We start from the raw sequence: 24,627 nt of genomic DNA, 5'->3' as shown, positions 1-24,627 counted from the left end.
TGTATACATCAAACTTACAAAACTTAAGGGCAGTGTGCGTTGGAATGTAGCTGTACAACAAAAATCTAAATTATGCGACATCCCAAAGTTATGTAAAATGAAGTAGATTTACATTATTGGAAAAGTGGGGTATAAATGTAACAAACAAATAGTTTATGCATAACTTGCTTAGCTTCTGCTAGTCATAGGAAGAGTCAAGGAAGGCAATGTATCCCTGTTCTTTTACCACTAGGATTATTGGTCATCACCAAGTAGTTATGGAAAGGTACTCTGTGAATGTTCATTTTTTTTTTTTTCAATAATTTTTATTCAGATTTTCATAAAACATACAAGACAAAATCATAAAACATTCAAAGACAAAAAACAAAATCAAAAATAGTTAAACAAAAAGAAAAAAAGAAAAGAAGAAAAAAAAAAAAACAAAACAAAAATAAAAAATAAAGAGTAAAATATTGACTTCCCATTTGTCAAAGATCAAATCAGTTATAAGTCTATAATATATAGCAATCCTGTCTCTTAAGTCATATTATAAAATCACTTTCCTCCAGTAGTTATCTTACTTAATCATCAAATCTCATAAACATTACTTTATTCTTTCCACAAAAAGTCAAAGAGAGGTTTCAATTCTTTAAGAAATATATCTATCAATTTTTTTTTCCAGATAAGCATATCGATTAATCCATCTCATTACTAATTATGATAATCTTATTGTCATAACCATAGTCAAAATAAACATTTCAATTAATCCATCACATCAGAATCTGTTAGGTTCAGTAATTTCAGTAGCCATTGTTCTATTATCTCTATTAGTTCCATTTTCCATCTTCCATCTTCAGTAGTCTTGTTAAGTCCAGTAATTTCAATATCCAATCTTCCATTATCAGTATTCCATAATAATCTTGCTGTCAAAGCCATAGTCATATAATAAGAGTCTGATGGGAATTACCTCTATCCCAAATATTTTCTTGCCATCCATTCTGAATAAGTTGCTGAAATACTGCTGTAAAATCATATCTCTGTTCTTTTTTTCAAAATACACTGGGTCATCTCTTAAAAGTTTTTCCATTGTCACATGGCTGCAGTTAATTCCATAGATTTTCTCTATATTGGGCTCCATCACATCATTCCAGTCCAGAAGATAATCCATGCCATTGATAACTTTATCTCTAGAATCTTCATTAATTTCTTCAGAGATAACATTGAGTTCCAAACAATAGATTTTATTTCTAAAGTCCATAGACTCCAAATCTTGTTCCTGTTCCACGTTTGTTCCAATCTCCGGGATCTCCTCTCTCACAGGGACCCCTATTCCAGTCTCCAGGGTCTCCTCTCTCACAGGGACCCCTATTCCCATCTCCGGGGTCTCCTCTCTCACAGGGACCCCTTCCAGGGTCACCTCTCTCACAGGGACCCTTATATCTTTAATCTCCTGCTTCATTTTACTCAATTCAATTTTCGTTATCTCAATCTCATTCATTATTCTCTGAAACATAGTTATTTCCAGATTCTCAGCCACTTTCTTAATTGCCATTTTAAAAGAAAAATATAGGAAAACCACTTCTTATTTCAGCAACAATTGGGTTAATACTCCAAACTTGGTGACATCACAGTATAAACAGAGCAGACAGCCTTATCTCTCCAATAGTTAAGTAAACAAAATGCAGTTCCCAGGATCGAAGCAATTAATGGCAATCGTCAAGAAACAGATTCGTCAAAATAAAATAGACCAAAAAGAGAGTAGTCTCAAAACAGTATAATATTTTTCAAAATAAAAATCTGGAATAGAAATCCCTCTTCTGTGTGTATCTTTAGAATGCAAATCCAGGACAGCTTTTTGCAACAAAAACAGAGATAAGCTATTAATTAGTGCGTAGCAGAGAGAAGTTACGGCTCCCCAGTGAGATGTCAAAAACCGATCAATCTGGCAAATCTCTTTTAAACAGCAACAATTTAAGTCAAGTAAAAGAAAAATATAGAAAGAAGGGTGCTTGCCTGTTAGTGCGTTCTCTCTTAGAAGATAAGATGAACGTTCGCTTTAACAGATAGAGCTTGCTGTTGAAAATCCGTCCCACCTTCGTCGGCTGGACCTCGTCCCATAAATTAATGAGATCTGGTCGTCCCAACAAAAATAGGCTTTGAGGTTAATCTCTTCGTTTCTCCCTACCCGGGAGAAGTTTAATCAGTCAAAAAAAAAAGAAAAAACTGACTGATATATCTGAATAAGCTTCTTTTGAGGCAGGAGCCCGTCTCAAAAGCAGGCACAGGCTAAGTCACCCTTCCCGGAAGTCGGTACTCTGTGAATGTTCAGATGTCTCTTACTCTCTGTCATCACATTTTTCCAGCCTGAAGCCTGTTGTTCAGAATAGCATGGATTTTTTGCATTCCGCAATGTTAAATTGAAAATATCCCCCCATGCCATTCTGCTACTTCTCATAAGCTCATTTCAAAACAAAACTGTACAAAACCTATAGTTCTGAACTCAGACAGCCTTTTGTATTTCTTCACCATCATATGACATTGACCAATAAAAAGGCTTTGAAATTAATAAAAATAAATTTGACACAGATTTCTAGGATGAATAATGAGGGAAATAAAATTTTCTAGTTTAGATTCTCTGTAAAAACATTAGTAACACTGGAAAGAAGTAAAGTAAGAACACCAACAAACATACAAAAATATAATTCTCCATCTTTGGAGATGGCAGGTATTGCCACCACTCACCATATGCTCAGAGGCACGTTACCAAATTCTTCCAAGCTACACAGGAAGTGGATTGGACTGTGAAAGACCAACCCAAATGGTGTTTGCATTTTGACCAATTTGTAGGGCAGTACAATATCTCAGAGAGGAGTTCAGGTCTTCTGCTCCCCTGGTGCATTCACTATAGCTGCCCAATTTCCCTGTTTTTAAAAGTTTGATAGAAATATATGTGGGCTATTCTTAAACCACAAGGTTTTTTGCCTATTAGTGAATTTATTATATAGCCATGAGAGTGGTTTAAATATGATTGTGCTATTAGATTTTATAAAGGTTCAAAATATTTATCAGTGTATGTAACTAAGTGAAATCCCTTTATGAAGAAGCTGCTTGGGAGCACTGGGTGGAGATTAATTGACTGGTCAAATATTACTACTGTTTGATTTTTCACCACAATCAAATACTTTATTAAAGCCAAGAATGCTGTTGGCTAGAGCAGAAGAGAAACAGTGATTTGTCTGCATCTATATCTATATTCACTAATAGGCAAAATCTATATTCACTAATAGGCAAGGGTTGCACTTGGCTGACTTTCTCTTCTCCTAAAGATACAGGATCAGTCTCAGGCCTTGAACCTGGCAACCCTACTGTCACCAGACAGATATAAATAAGATTGTGATGCCATCACAACAGCACAACTTTATGATATTGAACTAACACAGTGGTTGGACTTGAAACAATTCTGGACTCCCTTGATTCTAAAAGTTGACACCATCAATACTTCGCCATGGACCATGTATATAGTGTTGTTTAGAATGGCTCACCTTGTGGAACATTCAGTTTCCACTATACACAGCTGGATCACCATGATCACCATTTTCACCATTTTCAAGGTGGAAAAGAATTGTTTCTGTTTAGTAGCCTATCCAGGACATGGGAACTGGGTAGGGGGAAAGAGAGAGAAAGAGAGAGAAAAGAAAATTAAACTAGTAAATCTCCATTTATTGTATTAGTGTTATTTATTTTTAAATAGGAAACATTCCCTTTCTTATTGCCTTATTGTTATTGTAGGAAAAGCAGATTATTCAGGCCTATCATCTTAACACCTGTGTGCAATTTGATAGAGCTAGCTTATTATTTCTGGGGTACATTAATTTTAAAATTGAGAGGTCTCTGTGATTAACCGATTTTTAAAACCCTAGGTTAATAATCCTTGTGTTGTTTCTGAGTGATCACTCACTGTCAAATATTAATGAAAGAAGGGAATTTGGAATAATGTATAATATTATTATGATGGCAGTGCAAATGCTGATTGCTAGTATGTATCTTCTAGAACAGCAATATATATTGGTGAACCCCAAACTGCAGCTAGGCACCAAGGCAATCTAGAGCTGTGCAAGCGTTTTTAACAGAATAACTCTGCACCTTGTCCTCTGCCTGTGGCATTAGCAGAATTATACCATTTCGGCTAAGTTTATTTGCAGAGTTAATTTCTCCAATAGATGTGAATCAGGCAAGAACTCTTCTCTACCTCTACTTGCTAGTCCTTCAGCTGTCATTGTAAATCATTTTTTAACATCCTGAGGATAATAAGTTGTTCACAGAGAAAAGAAAACAAAAATTTATAGCAATTGTATTGAAGTGCAGTCAGACCCAACACCACCCAGGGAAGGAGAGCTGTTTGCTGCTGCTGTCTGTCTGCCTGCTTGCTGCTGCTGCTGCTCAGCTACCACACACCCTCTCCCTGTTGGACTTCTGCTCTGCAGGTGTCATGCCTTGCAGGACCAAGCCCCCAGGTACTCAGCCAGCTATTTCTGATATCATCCACCTGCAGTGGCATCACTAGGGGGGTGCGGGTGGTCCGGACCGCACTGGGTGACACCGTCAGAGGGGGTGACACCCAGGGCCGCCCCTAGGCACCGGGAAGTGGCGGAGGGGTCCCAGGGGGGCAGCCCACTTCTTTCCAGCGCCAGCCCTCGACAGCCATCCTCAAGGGGGGGGTCAGCCAGCTCCTTGGCATCGCAGGCACCGCCTCACGGCCCGCCGGCTGGCCAGACCTCCACCGCGTTGCTCTCGGCCGCCGCCGGCCGCTCCTCGCTCATCCCTCACTCACGCAGCCAGCCCACCGACATGCTGGGCCAGCAGCAGCCTGTAGTGCCAGCCCTGCGGCAAGGCTGGCAGCCGCGGCAGAGCCATTCCTCGACGGCCAGCCCCGACGCCTCACCAGCAACCGCCTCACCTGCTTGGGCGGGATCGCTGTCGTGGCAGCCTCACCTGGCCCAGGTGAGCTGGCCTCAGCCCAGGACTAGGCAAACGGTTTCTTCTGCTGCCAATGATGCACAGCTATTTCACCCTCCCAGCTCGGCTGCTCCGGCCTCACCATCGAAGTTTGCGCAGCTCACGGCCGCCATCCTGACCTGCCAAGTGCTGTGGTCTAATTGTGGTGCAGCAGCAGCCACCACCTGAGGAAGGGAGTGCCCGCGATGAAACAGCGCAGGCCAGATGGACAGGGCGTGCCGCCAACATGGTGCAGTACCGCAGCAAGGCCTTCGTTGCACCTTTGGCCGCAGGCATCCCATAATGTCTGTGGCGGTGCTGTGAGAACTGCAAGCGGGAGGGCCTGGGCGGGAGATCAGGTATCCTGGAGACAAGAACCCTAAAACCAGAGCTTGGAAAAGTTACTTTTTTGAACTACAACTCCCATCAGCCCCAGCCAGGTGGGGCTGATGGGAGTTGTAGTTCAAAAAAGTAACTTTTCCAAGCTCTGTCTAAAACACAGTGGCGTGGCTAGCAGGCAGTCCAGGAAGAGCAGCTGCTGGGCGCCAGAGCTCTTAAGACTGTAAGAAGAGCCCGCTGGGTCAGGCCAGTGGTCCATGGCCGGCCCTTTACCTGACACTGGCTGAAGGCTACAGGATCCTGCACCCAAGAACCCAAGAGCAGTATTGGCTGCTGGACCTGGACAGGGTTGCTCAGACATAAATAGAGATAAAGAAAGAGTAGGGCTGTGTTCACGGTCCCGTTTCAGACCGTAAAGAGAGCCTGGCTGTTGGATCAGGCCAGCGACCTCTTCTCAAAGTGACCAGCCAGGTGCCCATTATGGGAAGCCCACAAGTGGGACCGGAGCGCAAAAGCAACCCTCTCCATTTGTGATGCCCAACAACTGCCCTTCCAGTGGCTATGGGAAGTCAAAAAGCAAGGCCTGGGGGCAACAGCAACTCTCCTCACTTGTGATCCCCAGTAATGGGCATGCTGCCTCCGACAGAGGAGGCAGAACATAGATATCAGAGTTGGCTCTGGTCTGTTGGATGTTGTATCTGGCGCAAGCAGATGCCCAGGATGCAGAACAGTATAGTGACAGGCTAGATGCCAGTTGAAGCAATGAGCCAGACAAGTAATAAGTTTTAAGAGTTACTTTACTGACAATATATCACAAGCTCTCTCTATACAAACTCCTCGACCCCCACACCGACTGGCCAGATCTGCTAAGTCTTATAGATAAGGCCAGCTGGTTGCCTTGGATACTTGTCCTTGAGATCTGCACAGACTCTGTGCTTCTTGGCCTTGTAACTCTGCTGTGGAAAAATACATTCAGGCACTCTTTCTTTGCCAACACCCCCCACCTATTTTTCCATAGCATAAACCTTTATCATCTTTACATCTTTCATGTTTCTTCTAACTTTTGTTATCACAATTACAGTTACATTTCTTGCAGTCACTTAAATTACATTTCTCCACATGATACATTTCTTTTCTTCAGTTTACATCAGCATCATTTGTAATACAGTTACTCCATTGCAATCTCAGCATCATTTTCATTATATTTCTTTCAGCAATTATTTTTCATGATTCCCATCATCCCACTTTTTCCAGTTACTGAAGTCTATATGCTTAATGGAATTTATTTTAAATCTAACAGGTGGAATACCTTTGGTTGTTCTCTCTGATCTGCGTGGTTGTATTTCTGCCTTAGTGTCTGTGTCTGTGTCAGACGATTCCTCAGTTTCTCTCTCAGAGCTAGAACTTGATTCACTACTGCTGCCTGTTTCTTCTTGTTTTATTGGTACTGTATCTGCCTGTTCTTGTTCATTACTAACTTCAGTGTTTCCCAACTCCACATATGTTTTCTCTTCCCAATCCTGCTCTATTGCTTGCACGCTTCTGCTTAACACCACAGACCTTTGTTTTGGCATCCAAATTCTGTAATACGTGTTTTCAAATCCCAGCATGTACCCTTTGTCTGCTCTCCTTTGCAGCTTCCCTGTCCTTTTATTTTTGGGAACATGTACCCAGCATTCTGCTCCAAACCTAATCAAATGTTTTAATCTGGGTTTTCTGTCATACAATTTCTGATAAGGAGACATTCCAGTGGCCTTATGGAATATTCTGTTTTGAATGTAAGCTGAATACAGAACACACTCTCCCCAGAAACCTTGTGTTAAAGAGGAGTCACATAGCATTGATCTTATTGAGTCCTGAAGCAACCTGTTCCAGCGTTCAGCTAACCCGTTCTGATGAGGACTATAAGGGGCTGTTAACTCCTGTTTTATTCCTCTTTTATCCAAGTATTCAGTAAAAGAGTGTCCTAAGAACTCTCCTCCTTGATCTGATCTTATTCTCTGTATTTTGACACCAAACTGCACTTCAATTTTTGTAATAAATCTTTTCAGTTTCTCTGCAGCTTCACTTTTAGCTTTTAGTAAATAAACAGTGCAGAATTTTGAAAAATCATCAACTATTGTCAGGAAATATCTTGCACCCCCCTGAGTAGGTTGAAATGGCCCCACTAAGTCCACATGTATTAATTGATAAGGTGCATTTGTACTGGGCATGGCTTCTTTGTTCTTTGCAGCCACAACTGCCCTAGTTTGTTTACACACGTGGCAGTCTACATATTTTTCACAGTTTCTCAATGTCACATCATTACTGTTCTCTGTTGTTTTCACCACATTTTCATATCCTATATGGCCTAGTTTTCTGTGCCATAAATGAACACAATTATTATGGGGTTTCTTATTAGCACACATGAGTACATGATTTGTTTGTTTCACGTGTAAGAAAAACAATGAGTTCCTCACTATTCCTTTCATGAATATTTTTCCTCCTCTCATTACATGCACTGAACCCCTTTTGAACATTACATTGAACCCCATTTCATTGAGTTTCGACGCAGCCATAATGTTGCATTCAATATCAGGAACAAACAGGACATCAGTCATAATGGTATTGAAACCTGCTAATTTCACTGTTCCCCTACTTTTGATCTGTTTCTTAGATCCATCAGCCATTATTACATGATCCTCTACGTCACAAAATGTATGAAACATGGATTTATCTTTGATTATACTATTTGTTGCCCCACTGTCAATTGCCCATAAATCTTTACAGTTATTTCCCTGCTCATTTTTAATACATTGCTTATTCTTACTAGCATAGATCACCTGTACACATGGTTTTCTTCCTCTTTCTCTTCTTCTTGCTTCACAATTCCTTTGTAGATGTTGCCTGGAACCACAAAAATAACATGCCTTTTGTCCATACAGTCTCTCTTGTGCAGCTTTGTTGTTCTGTTTTTCCACGTGTTTAGACTCAGTCCTTTCTTGCTTTGCCATTTCTTGCCTTCTTTGAAATTCTTGTAAAAGTTTTCCTTCTATGTAATCCATATTGAGATTTGCATTGTCCATTGCTTCCAAAGAGCTCACCAGACTATCATAACATGAATCTAGTGAAGATAATGTGATATACACTTTTTGCGTTTGAGAATGTTCAATTTCACGTTCTGACAACTCAGTAAACAGTCTGTTTATTTCCAACAAATGCTCTAACATGGTTGTATCTCCAGATAAGCGCATCTGATACAATCTTCTGGCAAGATATATTTTAGAACTGGCAGTCTTTTTCACATGAATATTTCTTAAAGTTTCCCAGGTTTCCTTAGCTGTTGTTGCATCACGCACGTGCAGTAATTGAGAATCATCAATAGCAAGAACAATTAACGCCTTTGCCCTCTCATCCAGCCTTCTCCAATCTGCTGGAATTGGCACTACGGCGGGTGGGTCTTCTGCGATTACATTCCAAACTCCTTCTTTCACTAGAAAAGCCTGCATTCTCTGTTTCCAACTGCCATAATTTTTCCGTGTTAGCCTTTCCAAGGGAATCCCGGCCGATAACGTAACAGACATACTTTCACTTTTCACAGTTCACCGCCTTTGTAATTAGAGCTTCTCACCTCCGTCCTTCAGTCAGTTATTCCCACGGCTCTCTCACAGCTTTCAGCTCAGCTTTCGGTTTCGCCGTCTCTTCACACGCTTGTCCTCTTTACTCCTCTTTTGGCTTTTCTTCAGACATCCGTCTGCGCATCGAAACCATTCTCTGCTACCACTTGTTGGATGTTGTATCTGGCGCAAGCAGATGCCCAGGATGCAGAACAGTATAGTGACAGGCTAGATGCCAGTTGAAGCAATGAGCCAGACAAGTAATAAGTTTTAAGAGTTACTTTACTGACAATATATTACAAGCTCTCTCTATACAAACTCCTCGACCCCTACACCGACTGGCCAGATCTGCTAAGTCTTATAGATAAGGCCAGCTGGTTGCCTTGGATACTTGTCCTTGAGATCTGCACGGACTCTGTGCTTCTTGGCCTTGTAACTCTGCTGTGGAAAAATACATTCAGGCACTCTTTCTTTGCCAACATGGTCCCCTCTTGCCCTTCCCTTATTTTTGTAAACTTCATCATCATCATCATCATCTTGGCTTACAGAACCCCTGGGTGCATCTCTGCAAAGCCCGCTGCCCCCAAGCCACCTGCCATCTTCATGTGCCCAGTGGCAAATTAAGTTTATTTTAGTTTATTTACTTGCCAATAGAATATGGTTGGGGTTGTACTGGGCTCAGCAAATCCTGTTGGTACCTCATAGCTCCGAGAAAACCTCCACAGCCAGGGTTTGTGTTTTCCCTGCTGAAAAAAGGCAAAAGGCAAACCAACCACACCAGTCCTGGGGAAACCATAGTTGCCCCCTTCCACACTTGGGAGGTTCCCACCATTCTGTATGGTCTGGTATAGGAGGAGGTCCATGGGGTTGACACCATGAGTTACCGCACTGGGTGACACCAACCCTAGTGACGCCACTGTCCACCTGTCCCCTCCCTGGAGGGGATACATAAGCTGGTCAACATCCATGCTGAGGCCACCTTATCTGGAGCGGCTCAGGATTTCATGTTTTCCATGACAACCATGGGACTGTCCCAATATGCCATTGGCCCAACACATGTAGCAGGGCATACTTTAGACTTGGTATTTGCAACTGGACATGGAGTGGTGATCTGAATGTGTGGGGGCTTACATCAGTCCCTCTGTCATGGACTGATTGCTGCTTGCTGAAGTTTAGACTTACAGAGGCTTTTCCCCTCTGCAAGGGTGGGGGACCTGTTAAGTTGGTCCGCCCCCAGAGACTAATGGATCCGGATAGTTTCCAAAGGGCTCTGGGGAGTTTTCCGGCTGATAGGGCTGGTGCTCCTCTCGAAACCCTGGTTGAGCTGTGGAATACAGAAATGACCTGGGCAGTTGACATGATTGCTCCTGAGCGCCCTCTCCTGTGTAGAGCTCGTATGGCTCCATGGTATACCCCAGAGCTGAGAGCGATGAAACAATGTAGGAGACGGCTTGAGTGCAGATGGAGATGAACTCCTGGTGCATGCAGTTACACACTGGTAAGTGCCTATGGTAAGCTGTATTTAGGGGCAATGAGGGCAGCAAAAAAACCAATATTTTGCTGCCACTATCAAATTATCAATCTGCCACCCAGCGGAACTCTTCAGAATTATCTGGAGACTATTACATACTGGCCCCAAGGACATGTTAGAACCATCTGAGGCCCGCTGTAATGAATTTGCCAGGCACTTCTAGGATAAAATCTTTAGCATCTGCCAGGACTTAGACTCCAGTGTTATAGCAGGTGAATCAAGCGAGATATCCAGAGCACAGCCTTGTCCCGATTTTTTGGATGAGTTTCAGTTGGTACAGCTTGAGGACGTTGACAAGGTGCTTGGACAGGTTTGTGCAACCACTTCTGTGCTGGATCCTTGTCCTTCTTGACTAATAAAAGCTAGCAGGGATGGAACAGCCGGCTGGGCCAGGGAAGTGATTAATGCCTCTCTGCGAGAGGGGTGGTCCCTGGCTGCCTGAAAGAGGTGGTAGTGAGACCACTCCTGAAGAGACCCTCCCTGGACCCAGAAAATCAATAACTATAGGCTGGTGGAAAATGTTCCATTCCTGGGCAAGGTCCTTGAACAAGTGGTGGCAGGCCAGCTCCAGACACTCTTGGATGAGACCAATTATCTAGATCCATTTCAGTCGGATTTCAGGCCTGGTTTTGGCACAGAAACAGCCTCAGTTACCCTGTATGATGACCTTTGTTGGGAGAGAGACAGGGGGAGTGTGACTCTGTTGATTCTCCTTGATCTCTCAGTGGCTTTCGATACATTGACCATGGTATCCTTCTGCAAAGACTGGCTGAGTTGGGAGTGGGAGGGACTGCATGGTAGTGGTTCCATTCCTACTTTGCGGGTCAACTCCAGAAGGTGGTGCTTGGGGAACATTGCTCGGCCCCCTGGACTCTCCAGTCTGAGATTCTGCAGGGGTCAGTTCTGTCCCCATGCTGTTCAACATCTACATGAATCCGTTGGGTACGGTCATCAGGAGCTTTGGAGTGCATTGCCATCAGTATGCTGATGACACGCAGCTCTACTTCTCCTTTTCATCTTCTTCAGGTGAGGCTGTCAATGTACTGAACCGGTGCCTGGCTGCGACGATGGACTGGATGAGGGCTAATAAACTGAGGCTCAATCCAGACAAGACTGAGATGCTGCTAGTGGGTGGTTCTTCTGATTGGATGGTGGATGTCCAACCTGTCCTGGATAGGGTTGCACTCCCCCTGAAGGAGCAGGTTCGTAGCTTGGGGGTTCTCCTAGAACCATCTCTGTCACTTGAGGCTCAGGTAGCCTCAGTGGCATGGAGTGCCTTCTACCAACTTCGGTTGGTGGCCCAGCTATGCCCCTATCTGGACAGGGATAACCTGGCTTCAGTTGTCCATGCTCTGGTAACCTCCAAGTTTGATTACTGCAATGCGCTCTATGTGGGGCTACCTTTAAAGATGGTTCAGAAACTGCAGCTTGTGCAAAATGCAGTGGTTAGTTTGGTATCAAGGACCAGACAGTTTGAACATATAAAACCGATTCTGGCCTGCTTGCATTGGCTGCCTGTATGTTTCCGAGCTCGATTCAAGGTGCTGGTTTTAACCTATAAAGCCTTACATGGCTTGGGACCACAATACCTGATGGAATGCTTCTCCCGACACAAACCCACCCGTACACTCTGCTCAACATCCAAGGCCCTCCTCCGGGTGCCTACTTGGAGGGAAGCTGGGAGTCTGACATCAAGGGAGTGGGCCTTCTCAGTGGTGACCCCCAAATTATGGAATGATTTCCCTGATGAGGTGCACCTGACGCCAACACTGTTATCTTTTCAACTCCAGGTCAAGACTTTCCTCTTCTCCCAGGCATTTTAGCATGTGTTTTTAAATTGCTTTTTTTTAAATGTGTTTTTCCAGTTGTATATTTGTTTTTAATGTCCTTAAGTGTTGTAAACTGCCCAGAGAGCTTAGGCTGTGGGGCAGTATACACATGCAATACATAAATAAATAAAAATAAAGTGAAATTAGGGTTGCCAGGTCAGAAGCATCCCAAACCCTGAGATTTTGGAGGTGGGCCTGATTGATGTCATGGGGCATGTCTGAGTGAAGTCATGGGACAGGTCCAAGTGACATCACGGGGTGGGTCCAAGCGATGTCATTAAGCATGATACATTCAGCATCAACCACAGTTGCTTGGCGCATACAATTTGTACAAAAACATTTATCTGTTTGGAAAGCACACATGATTTGGTTTACCTTCATAGGCAGCAGCTTGGGAACAACAACAGTTGCAGCCACAGTGCCAAGTATGTGAATTCTGAAACAACATGGTGCATCATCACTGGGTTTAAGAAGGTTGAGCGATGCACATGGAACCACTGTTGTTGCTTCTATGGATGAAAGGGAGTGAGGATAAAGGTAAATGAAATGAAAATAAAAAGGAACAAAAGACAGTGATGATTTCTTAAATGCAATACCATTCCAACCACAATAAGATTCCTACGAGTAAGGGAGAAAACTAAGCATCTCACAACCAGTAAGGATTCCTAACCAAACACCAAAAATATGAAAACTGAAGAAATATTTGTATAAGCATGACTATCAAATATATTTATTATTTACACAACCTGTAAAAATATTTGTAGTGCAATCCTACGTTTATTTATTCAGAAGCAAGTCCCAATGTATTCAGTGGGATTTACTCAAACAGGGACAGAACTGCAACCTCAATGTTATGAGGAATCAAATATTTGGAATTTTTAATCTTTGATTCATCTCAGTGAACCAGAGTTTGAAAAGGCCTACAACAGCAAAGATTCCTGGGAAACAGCCCCTCTGTGACCTCTGAGTACATATCTTGCAATGCCTGAAGGTATAGACTTCCTGACTCCCATGGAAATTTGGATTTGTCACCCAGTAAGAATAGCTCCTTTCAAACTAGGAGGTGTTGTGCATTTCTAAGCCTTTGGAGAAGACAGGATAAACTCCTGTCAAACAAAGAAACTGTTTTACACAAAGATTATGATAATCTTAACCTTGGGGAATCATCCTATTATCTGGGAACTTATCAGGAAATGAGTGGGTCCATATCCTCCTGGAGACATTTACATTGGGTTTACTTTGGGGTCAATTTAGTTAGAAAATGCTATAAAACATGAGGGGTTGAGAGGGGTAAGGCAGGTCCTCTTCTGGGGGGCTGCAACAACTGCTTTTCTTATCAACGCACGCTAGCATCTTTGGGACAATTTCAGAGCTATGGATTTGGGTGAGAACTTTCAAATCTGGCGCTGGTTACCAAGGGCGGAGCTTTTGCTCATTGGGCTAGATACAAAAGGTCTCTCTCAGTCTTAGGCTTGCAGCAACTCTCCAGGAAAGGCATATGCAACTATCTGGGCCTTTTTCTTTCCTTTTTTTTCTTTCTGTGTGGGTGAGCTTAATGTGAAAGTGTTCATAGGGTTAGTCTCTTTGCTTTAGTCTATCCAGTGTTGCTGAAAGAATGAATGAATAATAGTTAGAAAGCTGCTCATTGTTAACTGCAATTGTATACTGCAATATTTTTTTCCTTGTTCCTTCTCTTAATAAAACCACTCTTTATTTTACTTTCAGTGTAAATGTTATTGGGTTAAGGGTAAAATTATACATGCTCTGGGGGGCGACGTGCGGGTAACTCCAGCAAAAGATCCTGCTGCTCTCTTTTGGAGACTTGGATTTCTAGTGAGTTATGCTCATGAGGAAGTTCAAAGTCCTGTCGTAACATCAAGTGATAGGCAACTTCATTCATGCAACCCAAAATTCAGAATCATGCCACTTTAAGCTGTTTTGCAACTGTTTATACTTGTTTTTTATGGGTATTGGATTTTAAAGGTATTTATTTCTTATTGTGAGCTGCCTTGGTTTCCAGACTGCAACCCTACCTCACAGGTTGTTGGAAAGATTCCCATATATATACACACATTGGAGATGTAAAAATGCACATACCCCATATAATAGTTTATTGTCAAAACCAGTTGATCATTGCAGAACATTAAAAAATATAAAATCAGTATTAGTTTCCTCCCTAATAAAAACAGTGATATCTAAGTAAGCCCTGCCTAATTGCTTTAAAAATAGGATTGGACTTTCCTCTTATAACAAGCCTTTTAGGTTGAGATCTATCCCAGTCTGCGTCTGTGTTAGAATTGCTTAATATGTTTTTTTAATAATGTTCTTAATCCTTTTTTAAAGTTGTTTTTTTAAAAATGTTTTTAACGCTTTTTTTTGTTTTAATGTATTTTAAGATCTGTTTTTATGATGTTTTAAAGTGTTTTTAGCACTTTATTTGCTGCCCTGGACTCCTGCTGGGAGGAAGGGAGGGATACAAATTAAATAATAAATAAAGAAATAGATAAATAAATAAATGAATTGGAGGGGGTGAGAAAGATATACAACACAAACACAATTCTCTCCTATGTTCACTCAAAAGTCCCATCAATTTACAGCACAGTCTTAACCATGTCTACTCAAAAGCAAGTCCTATTGAATTCAATGGGGTTTACTCTGGGTATGTTTACACTGGAAAAGCAAGTACTGGATTAAAGCTTCATATTGGGAAGTTTGGAAAACACTGCCCTCTTCAAAATTTAAACCTGTCTGACTCCTACACACAAGAGAGAAAAAGACTGAAAGCTTTCTTATTCAATCTGTGAGATGTTCAGAAAAACAGGAAAAAGCATGTTTTCTGAGCCTTGGGCCAGTCACTGCCTCTCAACTTAAGAACATAAGAACATAAGAACATAAGAACATAAGAAGAGCCTGCTGGATCAGGCCAGTGGCCCATCTAGTCCAGCATCCTGTTCTCACAGTGGCCAACCAGGTGCCTGGGGGAAGCCCGCAAGCAGGACCCGAGTGCAAGAACACTCTCCCCTCCTGAGGCTTCCGGCAACTGGTTTTCAGAAGCATGATGCCTCTGACTAGGGTGGCAGAGCACAGCCATCATGGCTAGTAGCCATTGATAGCCCTGTCCTCCATGAATTTGTCTAATCTTCTTTTAAAGCCGTCCAAGCTGGTGGCCATTACTGCATCTTGTGGGAGCAAATTCCATAGTTTAACTATGCGCTGAGTAAAGAAGTACTTCCTTTTGTCTGTCCTGAATCTTCCAACATTCAGCTTCTTTGAATGTCCACGAGTTCTAGTATTATGAGAGAGGGAGAAGAACTTTTCTCTATCCACTTTCTCAATGCCATGCATAATTTTATACACTTCTATCATGTCTCCTCTGACCCGCCTTTTCTCTAAACTAAAAAGCCGCAAATGCTGCAACCTTTCCTCGTAAGGGAGTCGCTCCATCCCCTTGATCATTCTGGTTGCCCTCTTCTGAACCTTTTCCAACTCTATAATATCTTTTTTGAGATGAGGCGACCAGAACTGTACACAGTATTCCAAATGCGGCCGCACCATAGATTTATACAACAGCATTATGATATCGGCTGTTTTATTTTCAATACCTTTCCTAATTATCGCTAGCATGGAATTTGCCTTTTTCACAGCTGCCGCACACTGGGTCGACATTTTCATCGTGCTGTCCACTACAACCCCGAGGTCTCTCTCCTGGTCAGTCACCGCCAGTTCAGACCCCATGAGCGTATATGTGAAATTCAGATTTTTTGCTCCAATATGCATAATTTTACACTTGTTTACATTGAATTGCATTTGCCATTTTTCCTCCCATTCACTCAGTTTTTGGAGCTCTTCGCAATCCCTTTTTGTTTTAACAACCCTGAACAATTTAGTGTCGTCAGCAAACTTGGCCACTTCACTGCTCACTCCTAATTCTAGGTCATTAATGAACAAGTTGAAAAGTACAGGTCCCAATACCGATCCTTGAGGGACTCCACTTTCTACAGCCCTCCATTGGGAGAACTGTCCGTTTATTCCTACTCTCTGCTTTCTGCTTCTTAACCAATTTCTTATCCACAAGAGGACCTCTCCTCTTATTCCATGACTGCTAAGCTTCCTCAGAAGCCTTTGGTGAGGTACCTTGTCAAACGCTTTTTGAAAGTCTAAGTACACTATGTCCACTGGATCACCTCTATCTATATGCTTGTTGACACTCTCAAAGAATTCTAATAGGTTACTGAGACAGGACTTTCCCTTGCAGAAGCCATGCTGGCTCTGCTTCAGCATCTTCTGCTTCAGAGAGAGGCAATGGTAAACCCCCTCTGAATACCACTTACCAAGAAAACCTTGTTTATAGGGTTGCCATAAGTCGGAATCGACTTGAAGGCAGACAATTCAATTTGACTCTATTGTTTTTTGGCTTTATAATTTCTTGTTAATCACAACCCTGACTTCTTATTGGCTAAAACCTGAAAGGGCAGGTATTAGAGAAGAACGTAGAACAACTAAGAAATTGGGGGGGGCAGCTGATGTTTTAGTGTATATCTCTGGAACCAGACCACCTAGAAACTTAATATTTTAAAAAATGAAAGCTGAAAGTCCATAGATTAAGGTGAGTCACCCGGAGACTCCCAAAAACCTGAGTCTCCAGCTGAAAAATGGAGATCTGATAACCCTAAGTGAAATGGCTTATCAATAATGGTTTATGACTTTTTAAATTAATGATTTTGAACAGAGCTCAGCCTTGCTGAATTCCCCAGTTACTAGACTGTGCTGTGTTCTGTACATTGTTCATATGTGTATCTCCTTCTTCCTCTTAGTAAAGTGTAGCTTATATAGTATTGCCCCGATTTATCCTCCTAACAGGTCTTTCTGGGTAGATTAAGTTGAGAGATGGCCACTTGTCACTGGAAAGACAATGCAATGAGGTTCATTGCTGAATGTTAATTGGAATCCAGATTTTCTTCTTCCAAGTCCATCACTTTGCCTACTATATACCAGCACTCCATTGTAGTATAAGGTGTTGTGTTGTACTATATTATACTAAACTATGAGACTACATAGAAATATGATGACTGCTTTTCCCTCAAAATTGAGAGGTTTGAGAATAAAAGGGACTCCAATCCTCCTGAAACAAATGGGAGGCTACAACTTACTGGTCAGGATAAGGGTTTCCAACAGTACTCTTCTTGGTGCAAGCCAATTATTGCCATTTTTGATGGGGGGTTCTGGATAAAAAGAAAAGCCGTCCCCAGGATCAAGTAGTACACTAGCTTTTGTTTGTATCCCAAGCCACCATCAGAATGAAATATCATAGTGTATATCCAGAGCTTGGAAAAGTTACTTTTTTGAACTACAACTCCCATCAGCCCCAGCCAGCATCATGTTTTAAAAGATATATTTTAAATTGTATTTGTTTTTAGTTACTGTAAACCGCCCAGAAAGCTTCGGCTATGGGGCGGTATACAAGTATAATAAATAAATAATAAATAAATAAATATAAATCTAATAAATAAATATGTTTAGAATTTTACATTATGTCTTTTAAAATTGTATTACAATTACCATTTTGGATACAAATGCTATGTGTTAGGGTTGACAGGGCAGAAGAATCCCAAATCCTGAGATTTCAGGGGTGGGTCATAGTGATGTCATCAAGCATGATACATTGAGCATCAACCATAGTTACTTGGAGCATTTAAATCACATTCGACACACATATGAAGCACATGAATCCTGCCATAGAATCACGGGAACTGTAGTTTGAAGGTGGAATTCTTCCTCCCCCCTGCACAACTTTTAAAGATACAGAAGACCTCTTGGAGGCCGGGCCTGGCAACCAAGAGGTCTTCTGTATCTTTAAAAGTTGTGCGGGGGGAACGGAGAATTCCACCTTGTGGTTTTTCCCATTTCAGTGTTGCAAGAACACCTGCACTTGGCTGACTTTCTCTTCTCCTAAAGATGCAGGATCAGTCTCAGGCCAAGAACCTGGCAACCCTACTCTCATCCCCTCTTCTCCTCTGGCATGGTGACAAGGATGTTGAAAGGTTTTGCTCTTTTTTTAATTAACTCCAGTGTTGTTTTGTCTTAACACAATACATTGTGTTGAATTAAGAGCTTGGAAAAGTTACTTTTTTTGAACTACAACTCCCATCATTCCAATCCAGTGACCATGCTGGCTAGGGCTGATGGGAGTTGTAGTTCCAAAAAGTAACTTTTCCAAGCTCTTTTCATTTATGGTTTGTATGAAAGAAGCCAGCTTCAATTAATAGTCTTTTATATATATATATATATATATATAAAGTTAAGATTACCCACAGTTTAGTGTTTGGATGTAATGCTAAATTACAGTTAATCAGAAAGGGGGAGAGAACATTACTGATTTCATCATTGTGCCAGCTGAGAAGGGAGGGAGAGAATGTGTGAGCCTCACTTGGTTTGTTCCTGTTATGATAAACCATAATGATATGAAAACCAGCTCTATGGTGTTTTGAAACAAGCTGGAATCAGACTGGCTCTGAGACTAATGAGTTCCCTCATCTGGGCTTTTTCACTTCTGCTTTCTTTCAGGGCAGGCAGTGCTTATGCAGCCCAGGGAAGGTGAGGAGGGGCTGCTCTAACAGTATTCTCACTGTTCTCAGTGTTTTAGGATTTGAGGGTGTATTTCCCTTTCTTGGCTTTCTTATGATGTGTGATGGGGTGGTCTACTTTTATGGAAACTCATTTTGCAGTGAATACCAGTTGCTGGGAATAACAAGTGGGATAGCCTTCATGTCCTGCTTTGGCATGGCATCTGGTCAAGTTTTGAAATAATTACACTTCGGTGGTTACTACAATACCATATTGATATATATCTCACCTTAATAAGTTGCTATTGAGCTTTGCCCAAAGTGAATAATTTTGAGGTTTCTACTTGGGTAAAATAAACTTCTGACATGTTTCAGGGGAAGCAAAAAGGGATTTGATAAAACCAGCAAACTTTCTTAAAGAAGCTCAAGCTGTGTTGTGGTTCTGCCTCCTGCCTCGCACCACCACCATTCAGTGAAGAAAATTTCCTTATAGTGGACAAAGTTAATCATGACAAAATTTCTCAGGGTACTTTTATACACCCCTATGCCATATTCTCATCTCAAAGAGCCTGTTTACGCTGCTGGTTTTTCCACACATATAAGTGACCATGTAGAGAAGCTAGTGAGAATTAGGCTTCACATGAGGGGTGTTTAACAGTACATCTTCTGTCATAATCATGACATGTTGTGCATGTGATCATGTGGAGTCAGTGTGCAGTGAAAATAATCCCCAAGATGGCAAATTGGGCATGGCCATTTTGGTGCCATTTCAGTGCCCACAATGCAACCCCTGAAATGGTGTTTGGAGGGAAAGGGAGCTTACTATAGAGTGCTAAGCTGCTCTATAATTTTAAAAGCTGCTGTCTGTGGCAGCAACTTCAGTGGCACAGCAGCAGGAGTGAAGATCTGCCTGGCACCATACTTTCCCAGAGTATCTCTGGAAACAACACTATTGTGGACATATTACCATCTTTTCCAAAGTTATTCTGGGAAAGAGAGGTGGCAGTGACAGCCAGAACTCCCCTCCTTGCCATGGAAGACTTGAATGTAGAAAGAAAGAAAGAAAGAAAGAAAGAAAGAAAGAAAGAAAGAAAGAAAGAAAGAAAGAAAGAAAGAAAGAAAGAAAGAAAGAAAGAAAGAAAGAAAGAAAGAAAATGTTTTTTAAAAAACCTTCCCTGCCCAAATGGGGCAAATTGATTCTCACACACCTCTTTTCCAGCCCTAGTAGGTGTATAATTAGGAGGAAAATCTTTTAACAAGATTGATTTCCAAGAAAGCTGTGTCAGGTGATCAGCAGGGTAAAACATCTACCTTTCCTTTTAACTTCTCAGGGGCTGGAGGCTGGTGTCCATCAGACAGTGACCATTACCAGTGGCTGCAAGTGGATTTTGGCAATAGGAAACAGATCAGCTCTATTGCCACTCAAGGCAGATACAGCAGTTCTGACTGGGTGACTCAGTACCGGATGCTTTATAGTGATACTGGAAGAAACTGGAAGCCATATCACCAAGATGGAAATGTTTGGGTAAGTGACTGTGCCAAATGGCACCACAGTGTTCTTCATGTATACTCTTAAAATATACCATATTTCACCAGACATCTATTGGGCTGTGTTCGGGGTTGGCTCTGAAAGCAGCTAAGTTTCATTCCTAGAGAGCCATACAACAACATGGCAGATTGTATTCCTGCTTTATGGATGGAATATGTTTGTTTTCTAAATATGCTGTGATGGGATATTTGTCTGATAGTATTTTGTCTCCTATGGTGTCACAGTTTCAGGGATGGGTAGAGATGAGTATGGAATTCATGCAGATGTAGGAAAAAGCAGTTTTGAAAGTGTGACAAATGGGAAGCATGATAGAGGTTTGTAAAATGATGCATGGCGTAGAAAAAGTGGAGAGAGTGTGTTTTTCTTCCTTTTTCATTATACTAGAACTTTTCGTTCATCCAATGAAACTGATTGGCAGGAAATTAACAAGGGGATGGAGCACTTTCTCTACAAAGAGAGGCTGCAGTGATTTGGGGTTTTATTTCGAAAAAAGACAACTGTGAGGAGATATTATACTCCTTTACAGAATTATGTATGGTGTAAAGAAAGTATATATAAGGGAGCTTTTATTCTTCTCCCGTTATTTAGAATTCAGGGTTATCCAACAAAAGTGATTCCCAGAGGATTCAGGACAGGCAATAGAAATGTGCTACCACAAGATGCTGTGATGGCCACCAACTTAGATAGCTTAAATAGTGATTAGACAAATTCATGGAGGAAAAAGTTGTCAGTGGCTACTAGTTAAAATAGCTATACATAACCTCCTGTTTCAGATTCACTATACCACTGAGTACCAGTTGCTGGGGAACAAGAGAGAGAGAGAGAGAGAACTCTTTTCATGCCCTACGTCTGGTCTTCCCACAGGCATTGGGATTAGGATCTGATTGAGCAGGGTTTTTCTTATGTTCAGTACTTGGTACTAGGAGAAAAATCTAGCAGGTTAAGAATCTCCTCTCATTTTTAATAAAGGAAAAGAAAGCTTCTTCACCTTATATGATTATGAAGATAAGCTTGAAAGTATGTGACTAATGTTTGGTGAAATCACTGAAGCCAGTTTTGGGGCTCAGTATGATTTTCCAGTGGACAGCTGTGCCTTGCACAACGTCTCATGTTCGCTCTCCTCGTGACAAGCAACAGCAGAATAAATTAAGCAAATAGAGGTGATATATACAAATATGCTTACTCCACATAATTTATAGAAACGGTAATATTCAGCTTTCCTTGGTACAGCATTTTGGAATTACCATTTTTAAAGTACAGAGTATATACTTAGCCTCATACAGTATCTCACAGGGCTCTCTGCGCCCTCTTCACAAACCTAAACACAGTGATTCTTTGGTAATAGTGTATGTATCTCAACTTAAATGAAAAAGTAGAGGAACAAGAAAATCAAAGTGCAGCGTTCATCAGTATTTGTGCAGAAGCAGTTTAATATCAAATGAAACAGCCAAGGGACAAAATCTGGGAAATGAAGGAAAGAATAACAATGAAAGAGCAGCAGTTTGGGAGCATTCAATGGGAGAGAGCAAGAATATTCTGAGGAAGTAATTTTAACAAAGATATCAAGGAGAACAAACTCTGACAATCTACATCAGCCTTTCCCAACCAGTGTGCCTCCAGGTGCTGTTGGACCACAACTCCCATCAGCCTCAGCCAGCATTGCCAACGGTCAGGAAAGATGGGAGTTGTGCTCCAACAACATCTGGAGGCACACTGGTTGGGAAAGGCTGATCTACATAAAATGTTGAAATGCCTCTCTTCTGTATGCATTAGGGAAAGAAATTCTATAATTACCTGCTAGGTAAGAAAGAAATCAAACATCACACAATGAGATGGAGATGGGGAAAAGTGCTTTCAAGGTGAATTTAGAGAAATCTTTGTTTCTGTAAAGCAGGCTTTCTGTCTTTACCCCCTTGTGCTTTGGAATATGTTCCTTTTTCTTTGATTGTTAATAATGTTAGTTAGGCCTCTCTCCTGTACAGTATTGTGGGGGGTTTTTTGGTAGCTTCATGTATGCTGAAATCCCAGTTTTTCAATGGTTTAGAGAATTACACATCAGTAAACTTTGTTTGAACATCTTGGGAAGTCCACCTATAGTGCAGGAATGCCCAGTGCAAAGGAGGAATGTAAACATGACTAATGGAACTGTCCTTGTTTAAAAGGGGCCATCCTTATTTTGTGATGCCTGTGTGGTAAATTATTTTCTCTTCAGTTTTTCCCCACTCTGTAATGGTATAAAATAATACATTTATGAAGAAAAAATGTCTTTCAGGGAAGCCAAGTTTTCTTCCTCTTCCTAATTATTATTCCATGCTAAATATTCAGTGAGTAAATACTCATACTTAAATATTCAGTGAAAAAAGTGTGAAGGCACATGCACAAATGCCATTATCAATATTCTGAAATTCTAGCAGATTGGTATAAATGTAGTATGTATGCTGTTAATTGTCTACAACAGATCTCTGAGTGCCTGAGGTTGTCATTTTTACAAACATTAGTGAGATTGGGCATCTAGTATACAATAAATTGCAGCTGCAGACTTTCCCTTTCTCTGCAGTCATTATTCTTAGCTTTATTTGTCCTCCATATACTAACACTATACTATGTTTTAGATATGTGGAAATAAGTGCTAATAAACTTTACAAAAATAGTTTGTATGCTTCTACAGCACATCTTCAACTCTTTAGCTCCCCAAGAATGAGTATCTTAAATGCTAAGACGTTCCCCAGATTATAGTGTATACTGATAGTATAGTGATTTGATTTACACATGACTTTCATTATAGCAGAAGGTCAATGTATGATCGGAATTCACTCATCTGCCATGCTTCATCTTTTAATGTCAGGAGATATTGATGTAATGAGGAAGCCAGCTGAAGAATAATATACCATCAAAAAAGAGTATTTTTTTATCTTTTAAGGAACTCCCAAGAATTGAAGAACTTAATAGTTTGAGATTTGATAGCTGATTAACTTGGTGTCTCCAGTAATCTTTTTTCCTTAATGTTAATTTAGGAAATTAAACAATGATATCCAGAGTTTCTAACCCCTGTTGTGTGCCACTTGGAGGCTACTGTAAGCTTCTCATTAAGGGATAAAACAGTGAACAAACTAAAAATAAAAACCCTAAACATACTTTGTGTCTGCTCTCAGATGATTAAAAAAAGAAAGAGTGCAAAGTTTAGTTGCAATTAAAGTTTGAACCAAGCCTTCCCAATTAAACCTCTATTAGCTGTGTAATTCACATCATTATGATAATCTACAGTTATACATCTGAATAGCCTGAAATTTTATGGCAGTTTCTTTATATTAAACAGTTGGCATATTGTGCCTACTGCTGAATATGTTTTTCCCAAGTCTTTCAAGTCTGTCAATCACATGCATTTGCTTTCTTGTATAACTATAGACCAGCCTTCAAACCATTTATGCCAGTGCAAAGTCTATGGCTTGGATCCAGATCAAGTTGTACTTACTTCCCATTGAAATCAATGGGATCCTTAGTCCTCACTAACTTTTCACATTCACATAGATTTCAGTGAATTATTTACACCATCTATAGTACATTCTATTCTTTGCATGGATATGTTGATGGCTCTGGCATTTATAAAATGTCTTCCTATACTAGAAATATTCAGAGTTTGTAAAAATATCAAGTTTTGACATTTGAATTCGAAATTTGACTTCAGAATTTGTTTGTTTTGCTACACAGGAAGGGTAGCACATTTTTGTTTCTCTTTCTGATATGTGCTGGTGCCTGCATACACACGTGCCTCTGTGTGTATGTTATTTGTGCCACTTCTAAATGAATAAGCTAATTTCTTTGGATGGAAGATTAACTCCTAATAGTAATACCGAAAAAGCAAACCACAGAAGTATCTGTTATAGATAACTTCAGCTTCTAAGGATCAACACCTTTCGTGAGCACTAAATTTAAGTTAAGTTAAGGTCAGGCTCCAGGCGGGGAAAAAAATAGTGCAATGTTTGTCAAAACATTGTCAAATTACCTCCTTACTCCATTGGTTTTCAGATAAATGTGTCTTATTTCAATAAATGTCCTTGCATTTTCCTCTGAAAGCTGACTATAGTGGGTGGTCCCTTTATGTGTGCCTCTCAAAAAATCAGGTCACAGTTTTATGGGTGCCATTTTGAATGTTGTCATTAAGAAGGGATTTATAGTCAAATTTTTAGCTTCTGGTCATTCTGTCCCATCCTATGCCTCTACTCCAGTTTCTGTGTTTACTGAACAG

The 24,627-nt window shown here is 41.0% G+C and overlaps 1 protein-coding gene across 1 annotated transcript in view; it reads left to right on the top strand.

Annotated features, from left to right (window-relative positions):
• Positions 1–24,627, top strand: part of CNTNAP2 (contactin associated protein 2) — a 1,241,930-nt gene that overhangs the window by 5,720 nt on the left and 1,211,583 nt on the right. The window contains exon 3 of the mRNA XM_061587450.1: positions 20,164–20,357. Coding sequence (XP_061443434.1) covers positions 20,164–20,357 — 194 coding nt within the window. The remainder of the gene's footprint in view (positions 1–20,163; positions 20,358–24,627) is intronic.

Source organism: Rhineura floridana, chromosome 10 (assembly GCF_030035675.1).
Source record: "Rhineura floridana isolate rRhiFlo1 chromosome 10, rRhiFlo1.hap2, whole genome shotgun sequence".
NCBI classification, from domain to species: Eukaryota; Metazoa; Chordata; class Lepidosauria; order Squamata; family Rhineuridae; genus Rhineura; species Rhineura floridana.
Note: the sequence above shows the minus strand (reverse complement) of the source record. Positions and strands in the feature narration are given on the sequence as shown.